The sequence below is a fragment of the Rhincodon typus genome, chromosome 6, assembly GCF_021869965.1.
Source record: "Rhincodon typus isolate 14 chromosome 6, sRhiTyp1.1, whole genome shotgun sequence".
Lineage (NCBI taxonomy): Eukaryota > Metazoa > Chordata > Chondrichthyes > Orectolobiformes > Rhincodontidae > Rhincodon > Rhincodon typus.
In genome coordinates, this window is record NC_063337.1 from 45,717,380 (window position 1) to 45,734,377 (window position 16,998).

Genomic DNA, 16,998 nt, shown 5'->3' on the forward strand with positions numbered 1-16,998 from the left:
TTTAGTATCTCAATCATGTCCTATCTCCACGTGCAGTTCCCATTCTTACTCCTTAATCCACTTGCCTCTTTTCTATTGGCAAACGAATAGTAAAAAGGCAGCAAGACAATTTTTAGGCTTGTTTGTACAAGCCCAATTAATGTGTTCCTCGGATCTGGATCAACTTGGGCATCCTATGTGTACAGTATAGTTTCAAATTGAAGAATTAGTGTGTGGCCATTGTTGCTTCCATTTTACCTTTTAAATAGACAGAGTTAATCCAGGTAATTACATAGCAGTTAGCTTAACATCTGTGCAAGAGATATTTTAGAGTCTCTAATTAAGAAGGAAATTACCATGTGTCTAAATAAAGGGAAAATAGTTACAAGTTGCTAGCATTTCAAAAGCAACAACTGCTTTTGACGCAGAGTTCCTTGTATTTTTCCACATCTGGAGTGTTTTTATTCTTCTCCTCAACATATGTAGGGCACATGAGCTTTCGGAAAGTCTTTGACAAGGTGCCATTTGGACAGCAACAGGAAAATTGAAGGGCAAGCAATTAGATGGAGTAGAGAGAACTGGACAAAAGATTTATTTGAAGGGAGAATCTGGACAGTCTTCAAAATGGTTGGATGTGGGTAATGATGTCCCACAGGACTCATCCTTGAAAAGGGAATGATATAGGGGCATGAAATATAAAGCAGATTGTTATGAAATACAAAACTAATTTTAATAAAAACTAGCTGCATTTGGACCCTGAAGTCTTAATCAACTCAGGACTATGATAAAACAGAGGGATTTGGGAGCTCAGGAATTATAGGATACTTAAAGCAACAGTTGGTTGAAATAGCAGGAAAAGAGATACACAGAATCGTAGGTAATCGTAAAATAAATAGAACATAAAAGTCATGAACTAATGAGGGCTCTATAGAAAGCTGCAATAAGATCTCAAAATACTGTGCATAATATTGGGCTCTAAATAATGGGTAGGATATTAAAGCTCAAAGGACGTACAGCACAGATTTGACTGGACATTGCTTGTCAAGTATCAATACAAAGTTGGTGTGAAAAATTGTCCCATTTTTTCATTACAATGATAGAGCTTGCAGCGTGCTATGATGCAAGTGCTTAAAATTATGAAAGGATACGATAGGGTAGATGGAAACAGTAGTAGAATCTAGAATAAGATTGTTAAAGTTACAAGATTGCCTTCAAATCTTTCAGAATGGACAGCAAAATAAACTTCCTTACATGGAGCTCTACACGCTCACGGTATTAACCTTCAAGGTGAGCAATTGAAGCAAAATAAAAATCAACATTCAAGCTTGGAATGGATAGCTGAATGAAGAAAGAGATATTGGAGACATATTTAAATAGGATTGGTAAACACGAGTTGCATTATTTGGGCTAAACAGACACTTTTTGCCTAGTGTCTCTTATGTACTCCATTGAAATTTTCCCTTTATGACAGGACAAATGTTGAGACTAAAGCCATAGTTGTCATAGTCCCAGAGTCCATAGGGTTTCTGTCTTGCTAGAGAGACATGACTGGTGGAGGTTTAACCTGAGAATCACCAGCCGGTATTGGAATTGAACCCACACTGTTGGCCTCACTCTGTGTTGCAAACCAAGCTTTCATCCAACTGAGCTAACATCTGGAACCTTCTATGAAGGTTCCTTAAAGTCAATGCCAGAGAGTTCTGATTTGTTTAAGCTTAACAATTGCTCAGGAACAATTACAGGATTAAAAACCTACTCTAATTCTTGAGTAACCATTATTAAAGTAACCCCCCAACTCACCACTGAATCCTCCAACTAAACACTGCAACTCCAACCCAACAGCCACCTATTCAACACCCTTCCCTGGTCCGATGTGACATTCCATTCCAACTATTCACTCCTTCCCCTATCCATCAATCCCCTGACTGGTAGCTACAGTAAACAGCACACCCAACACTCAGTAACTCCCGCCAAACTCACACCCTCACCACAGCTACAAACCCTACTATCTGTTAGATCAGGGACCCCCAAACCCAGGGGAAGATGCAGGAAAGTGGATGCCATGAATGGTGGATCAGCCATGATCCTACTGAATGGCAGAGCAAGCTCGAAGAAATGAATGGCCAATGTCTGTTCTCATTTCTTATTGTCCGACGGACCGACCCTAGGCTTTTATTCATTTTCTCTTTCCACCTCATCCAGCAACTGTCATCTCAATCCCACACCTAGCTAAATATTTAGCCTTTTCACTGCAGCGGTCAATGAGGTTGGCTGTACACCTAAACATTTAAATCACAGAACACCGACTGCTGTAAAAGCATGGTTTCTACAAAGATCGTCTTCACTGCTGGATTCATGGATCTGTAGGTTCCCAGACAGGATCACCACAGGAGGGCCCTGCTGAGGAATCTTAGGTAGAATACATCTAAAACTAAATGGATAAGTTTTAATCCTCAGGATCAAAACTAGGGTTTTCAGTCCTGATCACATATCTGAAAAAGATATCCCCCTACCTTATCAAAGTTCGTTCCAGAAACTTGTCATTCTCTCTTTCACAAAAAAACATATCCTTCTTTCAACTTCACTATAATACCAAATTCATATAAAATATTTCTCTTAGGCTAGGACACAAAGGCAAAGATTCAATTATTACCTTTAGACTTCCATCCCTTTCTTAGCTGTGTCTTCCTTTAGTTTACGGCAAGCATTGACCTCATCTAATGTTTGTTCCTCCCAAATACAAAATTTTCCACCCCACATAATTGCTTTTCCCTTTTAATCCTGTGTTAAGTTCCATATTATTCTCACAATCGTCTGCAAAACTGTGGAAATTCTTAGTTTACTCAGACTGTTATTTCCTTCTCAAATCCAAGTTTGGTCTCACTGACACTAACTTGAGTATTTTATAGGACTGAATATGTAAGAGATCTCGCTGTATACTTCTCTCATGTTGACAAGGATTCTGAAAAACCATTCAGACGAAAACCTATATATCATGATAACTAAGATAATTCTCCCATGCTAAGTGTTACCCAACCAAGAAAGTCCTCCTCCACCACGATCACAAGACCCCTCCTCATCCTCAGGTCCCCCTGGCATCAATTCTGCTAGGGTTCCTTGATACAAAATTTAATCAATGCTGTCAAGATGTCAATGGCAGGCATTCTAACATTGCCATGAAATTCAGTTCTTTTGTCCATGTTTGCTATTTAATCCCACTCCAATTTAAACAAATACCAACAATTGAAAAAATGACCAGAATTGCAATCTAGTCTTGTAATGTTTTCAGAATTTCACTAAGAAGCCTCCATTTTAAGATTACATAATGGAATACTGACGATTAACTTAGTCATTAATCCACTGCAACATGAAAACATTCCAGCTCTACTTATGAATTTAAAAACTTTTGTCAAGCATCTTACAAGTATTTTAGTAAAGCTTTTCTAGGAGTTGTGTTTTCTCTTCCTGCTCAGTGAAAACTCAGCACAACAAACCATGTAGGAATTTCAATCCCAGTTTTTGGCACACTGAACATTTTAATAAGTTAAGTTACCACACGTAATGATTCCCTTGCTGGCACAGTGTCACATCAAAGCTGTAACTGCAATTTGGCAGTCTATCCTGCTGCATACTTAGACTCAAATTATGACCTTTTGCAGGGCTGAAGAAAAGCCACAAAATTTACCATTATTATAATGTCAAAATGCAAAAGAAAATTATCAAAATTTGCATATTAAGGTATATCTTTGAACACACTGATTTAAAGGCTTTTAGAAACCCAAACCATGCATCACCTCGTTTCCTTTTGTACAGCTTTGTAGAATATCCACAGCTGTTGGCCACTTCAAATTTCTCAAATTCCACAGATAAAGATGGTTATTTCTATCCAGATTAGCTCTTCCTTTTAGAGAGACCCAATATGTTCCTCAACATCCATCCCCCACCTCCACATCCTGGTTTCTAACTGCTTTCTCAAGTAATTCAAGGGCTTCAGAATTCACTAATCCATCTACAAATTAATCCCAGAATTAATCTTGTAACAAATTTCCCAACATGAGTCCTAAATTTGCCTGTTTATCTGAATGCATGTTTCCTTGTCCAATTTTCTTGGTTTACTTTGAAGCAAATTTTTTTCAATCTTTGCTTCACCATTTACAGTCTTATATCTCTATATGGTTGCCTCCTTTAAATCCTGAACGACCTAACTCTCTCCAGGTTTTTTGAAAAACTGACTCGCTGATGGGATTGTCCTGTGGGAATCAATCTTCGTTGAACTATCACCAACCCCTAAAAGTCATTTATGTACCTTGGTGACCAGAGTTTAATGCAGTATGAGGTTAGACCCGAGGAGTGTACTACAGTTTGAGGACAATAGTTGATCTGTAATCCGAACAGTTCAACATTCTAATTTTGATCTGTATTTGGACAGTTATTTTGCACTAGTTAGATACAATCATGGACTTTGCCTGTGACCATTTCTTCACCATTACCGTCATAATGTCCTGCAGTTGGAAATAATATCATCATCATTTAGCCAAGATGCTGAAACTATTAAGCGAACAGCACTGTGAGTAACAGTGCAAATAGACTGAGCGGCAAGTGTGGCATTGAAGACCAAGTAAATTTATTCAGATCAAAATCCAGGATGTGTATAACATTTTCCAGGACATAAACATAATGTTAGCTTCTACTGGAATTAAGAATATAAACACAAAAGGAATCCTATGTTTAATACATGATATCCAATTTAAAGTGATGCTGAGCACACAATTTTCACTGCAGTAACTTTCTAAACGAGCTTAAAGGAGTCCAGTGAGATCATGATTGTGACATTACTTTGAAAAATGTAACAATGTTTTATTCCTCAAAAAGTTCACAATGGTTTAGAGTTTGGGAAAACATGTGACATGAGAGCCACAATGATGTCTACTGTTTAGACACCAAAATGAGCGTTCAAAATATCTTATTTATTGCCTCACTGACAAATAGTTTATTGTTCAGCTAAAATTCTTAAGTATTTATAAAAAGGCTCAAAGTGCTGAATTCATTTTTGCATAAATAACTACACAAGCCGTGTCTCTAATACATCAGAACGTACTTATCTATTTTAAAATATTTAAGCATATCAATAAAAATTCAAAATGAATTATTCAACTCATACCTAGGTTGGGTGTTACAATATGGTGAAAGGTTAGATAAGTTGGGTCTTTATCTACTGGACTTAAGAAAAATGGGAGATGATATTAGAAAATTATAAAATCTTAAGGGGCATTGATGGAGTAGATGCTGAAAGAACGTTCCCCCTTGTGGGAAAGACCAGGGCAAGGGGGCATCATTTAAAAATAAAGTGGGCTCCCATATAACTAAAAGATGAGAGGGATTTTGTTTCTCTCTCAGAAGGTGGAGATCTTTTGAACTCACGTCCCAAGAGGATGGAGGAGGCAGGTTCATTGAAAGGTTCTTACAAAGATCTGTAGCTTGGGTTGTGGTTGAGGTTGAGGTTGTTGGCTCACTTGCCGAGCCGGCTGGTTATCATACAGATGTCTAGTCACCACGCTAGGTAACATGATCAGTGCGGCCTCCGATGAAGCGACATTGTTCTACTCCACTTGGTACTTATATGATCTGGTCTGTTAAGTTGGGTTGTGCCCCTTCTGGTTCCTTTCTGCATTGGTTTGTATATGGACCCTAATTCCACATGTTTGTTGATCGCATTATGGGTTGAAAGCCAGGCCTCTAGGAATTCCCTTGGTTGGCTTGAGCTAGGATAGTCACACTGTCCCAGTTAAATTGATGGCCTTCATGTATCCTGATGGCTAGTTTCCTTCCAGTGTGGCCGATGTAATGTTTGTTGCAGTCATTGCAAGGTATTTTGTAAACTACTTCGGTTCTGCATGTCATGGGTGTGTGGTCTTTGGTCCTCGTGAGTGTTTGTCTGTGGGTTTGTGTGCTACCATGATTCCTAGTGGTTGCAGGAGTCTTGTTATCAGTTCTGATAATCTTCTGATATGGAGTAGTGTGGCCAATGTATTGGGGCATACTGTGTCCTTTTGGTATTGTCTATCTAGTAGGCACCTGCAGATGAAGTTGTTGGGATATCTGTTATTAGCAAAGACCTTGCATAGGTGCTGTTCCTCCTTCTTGCGTAGTTCTGGTGTGTTGCAATGAGTTGTGGCCTGTGTGAATAGTGCCCTAACACAGCTTTGTTTGAGGACATTGAGCTGATTGCTGTGAAAATTGAGGATTTGGTCCGTGTGGGTTGCCTTCCTGCACACTGTGGTTTGGAACTCCCTGTTGGTCATTTGTTCTACCCTGACGTCTAGAAATGGAAGTTGATTGTTGTCTTCCTCCTCTCTCAAAATTGATCCTGGTGAAACGTTATATCCATATACAAACCCATGCAGAACAGAAGCAGAAATGACACAACCCCACTTAACAGACCAGATCATATAAATACTAAGCAGAGTAGAACTACATCGCTTCATCAGAGGCTGCACTGATAATGTTAACTAGCATGGTGGTGAAACATCTGTACGATAACCAGCCAGCTCTGTGAGCAAGCCAACAACCTCAGGGTCATTGAAAGCTTTCAAGTCAGTGGCAGATAAATTCTTAACTGTGTTAATGATTGTCTGGTCAGTGGGTATATGGGTTTGATCAGCCATGATTTTATTAAATGGCAGAACAAGCAAGAGGGGTTGAATAGGCTTGCTCCCAATTAGGGTGTTTGTATGCGTATATATTCATATGTCAGAGTTCATTACATGGCAAAGGAACAGACAATCAGTAAGGTTGCAGTTTTGATCTCCACAGGTGCCAATTTGGTGAAGCACACCTGGAATGTCAACCAGAGTTCTAATCATTGGTGTTTCAGTCCCAATTGCCATGTAATTAATCCTGAACACATTATACATTTTTGACAAGCACTGAACTGGGCTTGGCAATAATGTCTCCACTATGAGATTCAATCATGAAAATGACTGTTTGATGAAACACTGGAGCGAACTGGAAGAAATCAATGACTTTAGCAGGAGGGGGTAAGAATATTAGGAACAAAAAAAAGTATCTTGCATAGATCAACTCCTCAAGCATCATACTTTATCTACCAGAGGAAATAAAGCATCCTTTTGGTTTATTGTATGGAAAGAAAATGTTGGCAGTTAGTTCTTGTTAATGGTTACCATGTACACTGAAATCAACTTTTATACACTGTACCAGCAAGTTCATTTATTGTACACTTTAGTATCCCATGCCTACAAGTGAAGTTGTGCACTCAAGGGTTAGGTTTCTATGGATTACAGCATTTGGGAACATGGAATGTAATCTTCAAGAGCACTTACATTGGCAGGACTATCTCAGTAGGTTCACAAAAATCAATGCCATTTAAGGTTTTGGAGTAGATCTGTAGCTCAGGTTGTGGGTGTTGAGGTTGGTTGGCTCGCCAAGCTGGTTTGTTGTTCCGCAGACGTTTCGTTACCGTGCTTGGTAACATCCTCAGTGCAGCCTCTGATGAAGCGTTGGTGTGTTTTCCTGCCTCGTTTTTAAACTCTGGGGTCCTGTGCCACACACACACACCAGGTATTGAACTTCAATAGTAACCATCCCAACACACACAAACGAAGCTGCGTGCGAACACCATTTAAAAGGGCAACAACACACTTCAGCAACATAGAACTATGCCAAGAGGAGGAGGAATACCTCTTCCAAGTGTTCAAGGATAATGGATATCCAAGAACTGGGTCAGGAGATGCCTACAGGAACAGCATCAGAAAGATTCTACACGCCCCGACACACTCATCACACTACCCTACATCAGGAACATGTCAGAACTCACCACAAGACTTCGACGACTGCTGGGCATCAGAGTGGCACACAAGCCCACATCAACCCTACGACAAGTGCTCACCCGAACTAAAGACCCACTCCCCACCATGGACAGGACCAACGTCATCTACAAGATCCCCTGCAGAGACTGCGAGAAACACTACATCGGACAAACAGGAAGGAAACTAACAACAAGAGTACATGAACACCAACTGGCTACAAAAAGACAGGACCAATACTCACTCATCTCAATCCACATGGACAAGGAGAACCACGACTTCGACTGGGACAACACCAAGATCCTGGGACAGGCTAGGCAGAGACAAGCACGAGAATTCCTGGAAGCATGGCACTCCACGAAGCATGCTATTAATAAACACATTGAACTCGACCCCATATACATTCCACTATGGAGGAAACCGGGAAGTGAGGCAATCCATCGCAACGGACCCCAGAGTTTAAAAACCAGGTGGGAAAACACACCGACGCTTCGTCAGAGGCTGCACGGAGGATGTTACCAAGCACGGTAACGAAATGTCTGCGGAACAACAAACCAGCTCGGCAAGCCAACCAACCTCATCAATGCCATATGTGTTGTACCATGGATTTGACAGCACATTGTGGTTGGATACACATGCAGTGATCATAGGAGAAGGTATATATAGCAGGGACCTGAATTCAGGGGAGAGGATGTATGGAAACATGCAACATCCCTATACAAGTGAAGAACACAAGGATGAGGCAAGGGACAGGGTGCAGTACAGATTTAAGAGTATGCTACCTGGCACAAGAAAATATAAAAATGATTTACAAAACCATGATTGTTTTTGCTGGAACAGAAGAGAATAAAGGATGATTTGATGGTTGTCTTTGAAATTATGAAGGTACTCACCAGAGTTGACAGAAACAAATTGTTTCCTATGCTAAGGGCAACAAAAAAAAAGGGAGTCAAAGATACAAGAGACTTAGGAAAGACAACATTATTTAAAGCCAAAATATACAAATATTTGACTGTGGAATAGATTAGCAAAATTTCAATTGAAGCAGAGACTACACCAGCACTCAACAGTAGGTTAGACAGGTGGCTCAGGAAAAGGGGCAACCAAGGGTTATGGACATAAAGGTAGGCAAACAGAATCAAGATTACCGTGTCAGTGGTGAACACCAATGGTTTTGATATGCTACAGAGCCTGGCTGGGTTTTGTAATATCTATAGAAATATACTATTCAATGTCAGTTAATGATCAATAATGATCAGCACATGTGGCACAAAACTCATGAATTTCATTGGAAACCAGGAGAGCCAGGATGTACAGTTGGTAAATCCTGATCAGTACAGCTGAGGTGACGTTTCTTACACAGTATAACAGAACACCACTGTGGCAATAAGTTAGCCTGGATCACCTCCTCTAGGCTTAACTGAGATCTATTTGGTGCATCATTAAACGTAATTTGCTATTATAATTCAATAAACTACACAAATGGCATAAGAAATGGTTCCTTAAATCTTAATTTCAGAAAGGTAATAAAATGCATATTATCATAAAACAGTGATAATGAATTTAATTAGATAACTATTATTTGACCATTTTGCCTGAGTTTCTTTAAGATAACCACTTGAAAGTTTCTTACGCAAAATATAACAGCACATCTTTCTCTCCCCATGTTCCAAGTGATAAAACTTTGCAGGCCATAACTTAGTAAACACAAATAAATACAATTAAAAAATGGATAAGTACTGCATAAGAATATACAAAAACAAGTCAGTCACCTAACCCGGTGGTTCTCAGAATGTGATCCATGCACTGGGCCATAGTGCAAGTCACAGATGCACAATGACCAGTACAAGGACTTGAGACTACAGGCCAGAAGTCTCAACTTCACCACTCATGCAATGTCTCACAAACCTACCAGTTTTAGTGTGCACAGCATAAGTTAATGTAATTATAAAGGAACAAAAACATTGTTTTTCAAAGCAAAATGTAACATTACTACTAGAACATAACTGCAAATTTGACTTATTTTCAACCTCACAACTTATTGACAAAGAAGAGGAACTGCCTGAATGCAAAGCAAGAAATGAAACTGAAGCTCTCCAGCTTGGAACTAACTTATCAGTTCACTAATGGAGACAAAAACAGAGTTAATATGTCAAATCAAATTTGGCTCTTCAGAAGAGACGGAAGGTAGAAATATGATAGGTTTTATGTTGGTTGTGGAGGAACAACAAAAAAGGTCTGCAAATGGGTCAAGGGTAGGAGACATCAAATGCCAAAGATGTCATGGAACAAACAGCAGAGGAATTGATAACGACTATAAAGTAAAGAAAAAGACATTTGTTCAGAATGCGATCGGCAAAATAGGGAAAAGCTAAATCTGAAACCAAAAACACAAATAACATGATTATGAATTGTACATGAGCATTTCAAAAAAAAAAAAAAAAAAAAAAAAAAAAAAAAATCACAATAGCGACAGGAGTTCATGGCCTGAAATTGTAAAACTCAAATGCACTGCATAGCTCACTTAACAGTGCCTAATCAGAAGACAGGTACTGCTCCTCAAATGCATTTTCTGCACTTATATTCTCTTTCCTGACTTTCCTTCTGCAAACCATAACAGATTTCCTTTGTCCTCCCTTTCCACCTCAAGTCTCCATATTTAAAGGTTCACTTGTTGCCATTTGCACCACCTCCAGCATAATGGCCACATCAAAAACCTCTTCCTTTCCCTCTATCAAAATTCCAAAGGGATCATTCCCTCCTTGACACCCTGGCCCATTCCTCGATCACCTCTAACACCTTAACCTCTTCCCATGCAATCAACAGGTTGCGTATCATCTGCTCTTTTACCTGCTCTCCGTTTACCACTCAAGTCCCAAACATGCCTTCCAGTGAAGCAGTGATGAACTTCTTCCAATTTAACGTGGAAAACCAAAGGTAGATTGGGTAACCACTTTGAAGAACACCTTAGCACAATCCACAAGCAAGACATTGATCTTCTGGTTGCTTGCATTTTTAATTCACCACATTGCTCTTACTTCAGTCCTTGGCAGCACATAAATCACAGGATGTTAAAATGTAAAATATATGTGAAAACTGTGAAATAAAATTAAAAACTTCAAATGCACATATAAATTGTGTAAACAGAATAAATATTAGGAAATGTGATTTACAAAAAAAAAATCACTTGTACATATCTGACTTGAGGTATTCAAGAGTAATACTACAGACAATTAACTGTTCAGTTTTCACAACTATCCTCTACATATTATAATTTTACCAACACTTACCGAATACAAACAAAACATTGCACATGGAGTTCTGTGTTTCCCACGAGTGCACTAAATGGGCTGAAAGAGTACACTACAGTTACCGTACATTGTTGCCGTACTTAAATGGAGGCTGACTCTATTTTCCAACAAACAGTGACAGACACCACATGCTCATGTAGCTTAATTGCAGTGATCGGAAAATAGGAAAACTGGATTACTGCAGATATATGGTAAATATTCAAAGATGTTAGAAAATCTGTCAAAATGGAGACAAATAAGGTATATTGCAGAATCTTCATCAATTAATTAAAAGCAAACATGGATGAAATCGGAACAACCTTTAAAATGTACTCGGATGAGCACCTGAAATATCACAGCATTCAAGGCTAAGGGCCAAGTGCTCGAAAGTGGTTCTCGTGCAGTTTTAGAGTAGTCTGTCAGTGCAATCTCAAAAGGCTTAAGGGCTTCTTCGGTGCTGTATGATTTTATGTTTAGCTATAGAGGGGGTGGTATAAGAATAGTGACTATTCACAGCCTTTGACCCTACAGCTCAAGAAGCATCTTTAGACTCAAAACACTCACCCTATCACTCTCTCTAAAGATGCTGCCGAATCTGATGTTTCTCTCCAGCACTTTCTTTTTATTACACATTTCCAGCATCCACAGTATTTTACTTTGTTCCTACAGTGCTCTGTAAGAACAGTCATCCAAACACACAAAATGTTAAAATTTTAAATGTTTACAAATGTAAATGGATTGAAATATATTCACCACAGATGCCCATGTTATAATCGAGTCTTCTCTTGGCAGCCAAATAATGAGTTCAACAAATTTACCCAGTGGTTTCCAAAAGCCCTTGCATCACCAGCTGACATCCAATAAGTGCAACATAAAAAAAGTAAGGGGTGATGCGGTCCTAAAATTCAATTTCTATAGCAGATTATTGAGATTCAGTATTCTATGGGAGCAGAGCTCATCTTCCAACTCATCATCTCCGTTACAAAGATCTGATGCTGTGCTGTATAAACTACATGTAAATCTAGTTAATTCCACCTGAGCTTGCCTCAGCCCATCTTCTGCTGCAACTCTCATTTATGCTTCTGTTCCTTTCAAGCTCAACTGAACTCTGCTGACCCATCTCCCATCTTCTACCTCCCATGATCTTAATCTCATTTTAAAAACTTTTCTACCCAGAAACTACCCATTCCAACTCCCAGATCCTGTTCACATATCAACCATGGACCAAACGAATCCCGAAGAGGATAAAGAGTGTAGAGGCATTCTTAAGAGGGAATATCAGATAGCCTTGGCAGATAAGGTTAAGGATAAGGATAAGGATAAGGATAAGGATGGGGCAGCATGATGGCTCAGTGGTTAGCACTGCTGCCACACAGTGCCAGGGACACGGGTTTGATTCCAGCCTCGGGCGACTGTCTGTGTGGAGTTTGCACATTCTCCCCATGTCTGCATGGGTTTCCTCCAGGGCTCCAGTTTCCTCCCACAGTCCAAAGATGTGCAGGCTAGGTGGATTGGCCATGGTAAATTGCTCATAATGTTCAGGGATGTGTAAATTAGGCAGAGCAGTCAGGGTGGGATGCTCTTAGGGTCAGTGTGAACTTGATGGGCCGAAGGGCCTGTTTCCACACTGTAGGGATTCTATTCTCTGATCTATAACCCAGAGAGATCCTACAAGTACATTAAGAGCAAAACAGCAACTACAGAGAGTACAGCCTCTTAAAGATCAACAAGATAATTTTTGTGTTGAACCTCAGGAGATGGGAGAAAAAGAAATAGAGGCTAGAGAACTTAGGGAAATAAATACTGATCTTTGAAAACAGTTCACATCACTGAAGAGGAACTGCTGGAAGTCTTAGAAAACATCAAGTAGAATAAATCTCAAGGACCTGATCAAATGTATCCCAGGATGTTGTGGGAAGTTAGCAGGGCTGCTGGCAGAAATATTCAAATCATCTATAACCACAGGGTAAGTGGACTGGAGGGTGGCTTTTGTTGTGCTTTGAAGAAAGGTTGTAAGGAGAAGCCTTACAAGACATGCGAGTCTGACATCAGTAGTGGGTAAGTTGTTGGAAGTGATTCTGAAAGATTGTATTTACATGCATTTGGAAGGACAAAGAATGATTAGGGATAATCAGCATGCTTTTGTCAGAGGGAAATCGTGTCTTACTAACTTGATTGAGTTTTTTGAGGAAGTACCCAAAAGGATTGATGAGGGTAGAGTGATAGACGTTGTTTGCTTGGACTTTAGTAAAGCCTTTGATAAGGTTCCGCATGGTAGACTAATTAGTAAAGTTAGATCACATGGGATTCAGGGTGAGCTTGCGGATTGGGTTGTTTTTCAGGCTGGAGGCCTGTGACCAGCATCGTTCCAAAGGGATCGATATTTGGTCCACTTCTGTTTGTCATTTATGTAAATGATTTTGGATGAGAATATAGGAGGCATGGTTAATAAGTGTCAATGACACCAAAATTGGCTGTATAGTGGACAGCGTAGGTTATCTAAGATTACAAAAGGATCTTGGTCAATGGACTGAGGAGTGACAGATGGAGTTTAATTTGGATAAGTGTGAGGTTTTGCATTTTTGGTAAAACAAACAAGGGTAGAACTTATACAATTAATAGTAGAGCCTTGAGTAGTGTTGTTGAACACAGACCTCGGGGTTCAGGTATGTAATTCTTTTGAAATTTGCATCACAGGTAGACAGGGTAGTTAAGAAGGCATTTAGCATACTTGTTTGGTTGCAGACATTTTGTCACTCTGCTAGGTAACATCGTCAGTGTGTCTCCGGTAAGTGTTGGTGTTCTGTCCCGTTTGTTATTTACATGCCTCTGTTTGCTGGGGTGGTTGGCAAATGAAGGCATATAAATAACAAGTGGAACAGAACAGCAACACTTCACTGTCGATGTTACCTAGCAGGGTGACGAAACATCTGCAACCAAACACACCAGCTCGGTGAGCAAGTCTACAACCTCATCCACAACTCGAGCTACAAATCTTCTCAAAAACATTAAAGTGCCTTCATTGCCCAGGTCTTTGAGTACAGGATTTGGGACATTATACTGAGGTTGTGCAGGACATTGGTGAGGCCCCTTCTGGAGTATTGCGTATACATCTGGTTGCCCTAGTATATTATTAAATTGGGAAAGGGTTCAGAAAAGATTTACCAGGGTGATGCCAGGAATCGAGGGTTTGAATTATAAAAATGGACTGGGACTTTTTTCAATTAGAGCATAGAAGGTTGAGGGGTGACCTTGTAGGGGTTTATAAAATCATGAGGGGTATAGAGGAGGTCAACAGCAAAGGTCTTTTCCATAAGGTAGGAGAGTTCAAAACTAGGGGGCATATTTTGAAGTTGAGAGGAGAAAGATTTTAAAAAAGTGGTTTGTGTGTTGAATGAACTGCCAGAGGTGGTGGCAGATGCAAGTTCAGTTACAATATTTAAGAGATATTTACATAAGTACATGAAAGGGATGTAGGCCAAACACAGAGGTTGGACTAGTTTAGTTTGGGAACATGGTCAGTGTGGATTGGTTGGACCAAATGGTCTGTTTCCATGCTGTATGACTGTGTGTCTGCAGACCTACACTCTCTTGGGCCACCAACTCGATTTTAAAACTTCTGCTTCTCATGTTCAGTTCTCTCCACACCCTCACTTCTCCAGCACTGCAATCCTTATGCATTCTACACTTCCTCCATTGGCTGTCAGCCTTCAGCTTTCTAGACTTAGTTCTGGAATTCACAGCACAAAGCTCTTGGTCCCCTGAAACAGCTTCCTTAAAACCTACTTCTATCCCAAAGTTTTTTTTTGTGTTTCATGTAAATCTTTTTGTCCGATCACAGTTGAGAGATTTTTTAAAAAAGGTAAAGTTGCCATAGTCTCACCAGACCAGAGGACTGTTCTCTCATTAGGGACACGACTGGTGGTGAGATTAATCTAGAGGTCACCACACCTCAGGTTAAGGAGGAGACACCTTCATGGTAACCTCAACCAATGCAGGAACTGTACCTACACTATTGGCATTAATCTGCATTGCAAACCAGCTATCCAAGCTAATTGATCCCTATGCAGTTCAGTTCCTACTATCTCTGATTCGATTGATCCCTATGATGCTGCTTGGCCTGCTGTGTTCATCCAGCCCTGCACCTTGTTGTCTCTGTAATTGATTTGAAAGACGTTTTAACATATTAAAAGAAGCTCTACAAATGCAAGTTGTTGTTGAAACTGAGCTGAAAACAAAATAAATTAGTTACATTGGTTTACTTTTTAGTTTGAAGCTTTGCTGCAATTGGAATCCATTTTTCGAAAATCACTTTCAGAAATGTCAATGAAGTTTACAGATTAATATACATGGCCACCTCAAAATTAGGTTAACATTTTTAAAAACTATTTCATTTGGGTACGATTAACTCAATCTCCCTAAACATATTTATTTACAGTAAAATCATTAAATGATTTGCTGAACGATTCAAAACGGATCATACACCGAAATTTAGCCGGAAGCGATGAAGAACACACTTATATGGGCACAACTTTAAAAAAAATGAGAATCTTCATTATACAGCCGGTAAGCCGATGAGTAACTTCTTAGGTTCATGATGGGTAATTTTTTCCCTCTTGTGTTAGCATTTTCCACTCTGCTCTCCCCTCACCTTTCCGGTTAAATTCTCTCCCTAGGTTAGCCTCCTGGACTTTGGAAGAGAGCTTTCTACAGCAAATAACCGCGGATTCTCGCTGTGTTCATTGTACTCGAGGTCTGCACCAGTTAGGCCTCGAGTTACAGAATCTGATACATTGCAGCTTTTTAAGTCAACATGACTAATCTGGTATAACAGGGTGGGGTAGCCCAAAATTCAGCAGCTCGAGCCAACTTTCAGCAATCCCCCACCCAGGCTGCAAAACTGACAGACTCACCAAAATTAAAGTTATTTTTCAACTGCGAGCTACCGGGACTGGAACTCGTAGTTTAATACTAAACAGAAGGAAGTCTTTATATGTTTTTTTTCGTCGCGTTTAATGAATGAAGAGAGCCAAAAAAAAACAAAGAGAAAATGAACAAAAAAAAAGCACCAATATGAAGTCATCGATTGGCGGGTGGATACAGCGAACCTGAAGATAGCCTCAAGTCAATGTGAAAGTACAGAGAAAGAAATAGTTTAAAAATCTGGTCACCTTCCGGTCATTCCAGCGACGGCGAACATCACCCGCTCGAGCGCTGCAAAATTAATCCCAGCTTCTGGCTCAGCAGCAGCTGGTGTGGTCAGTGCTTTCCGTGAGGGGCTAAAGCAATGGCGATGCTGTAAACTCGCTCCCTCCCACTCGGATCCAGCCTCTGTCACTCAAATCAATCTCAGTCATTCTCAGCCTCACTTACTCCCACTGCTTGCATCGCTCAATGAATGCGGGAGAAGCAGAGAAACAGTGATTGGGTAAGTTCGTGTGTCTGGACGCGCCAACACACAGGAGGCGGAGTAGCAATGATCTAAGTCGCTCATAACAGGCACATGAGAGGCTATTCTACATATACTGATGCAAAGAGGAAACTGCAAGCAAAGAGTAAATACCCCGTGTGTAACAGATTGGGGGGCGAAGAGGAGGAGAAAAGTTACAGTGCTGGTTTTATATTGGTTAAAATGACTGGAAGATAAACATTTGGCAGTTTAGTGTTTAGGAACGCAATTAGCTGTGCACTATCAATTCATATTTATCAAAATGTTATATGCCTGAACTCGAAGGGACTATTTTCGATGCTAAGAACTATAAATAGTGGCAATCTAAGTAATGAGCAATGATGCATTGCACAGTAAATCAATGTTAAAGCCACTGCGTGACCATACACAAACCTGGATTTTTAAATTGATTCAGAGACAGTAGGAACTGCAGATGCTGGAGAATCTGAGATACCAA

General features: G+C 39.9%; 1 protein-coding gene across 1 annotated transcript in view; it reads right to left on the bottom strand.

The window, feature by feature from the left end:
- LOC109932597 (LIM and senescent cell antigen-like-containing domain protein 1) overlaps window positions 1–16,580 on the bottom strand; it is a 120,388-nt gene extending 103,808 nt beyond the window's left edge. Inside the window, exon 1 of the mRNA XM_020531744.2 lies at window positions 16,264–16,580. Coding sequence (XP_020387333.1) covers window positions 16,264–16,292 — 29 coding nt within the window. The 5' untranslated portion in view covers window positions 16,293–16,580. The remainder of the gene's footprint in view (window positions 1–16,263) is intronic.
- Window positions 16,581–16,998: the final 418 nt, after the last annotated feature.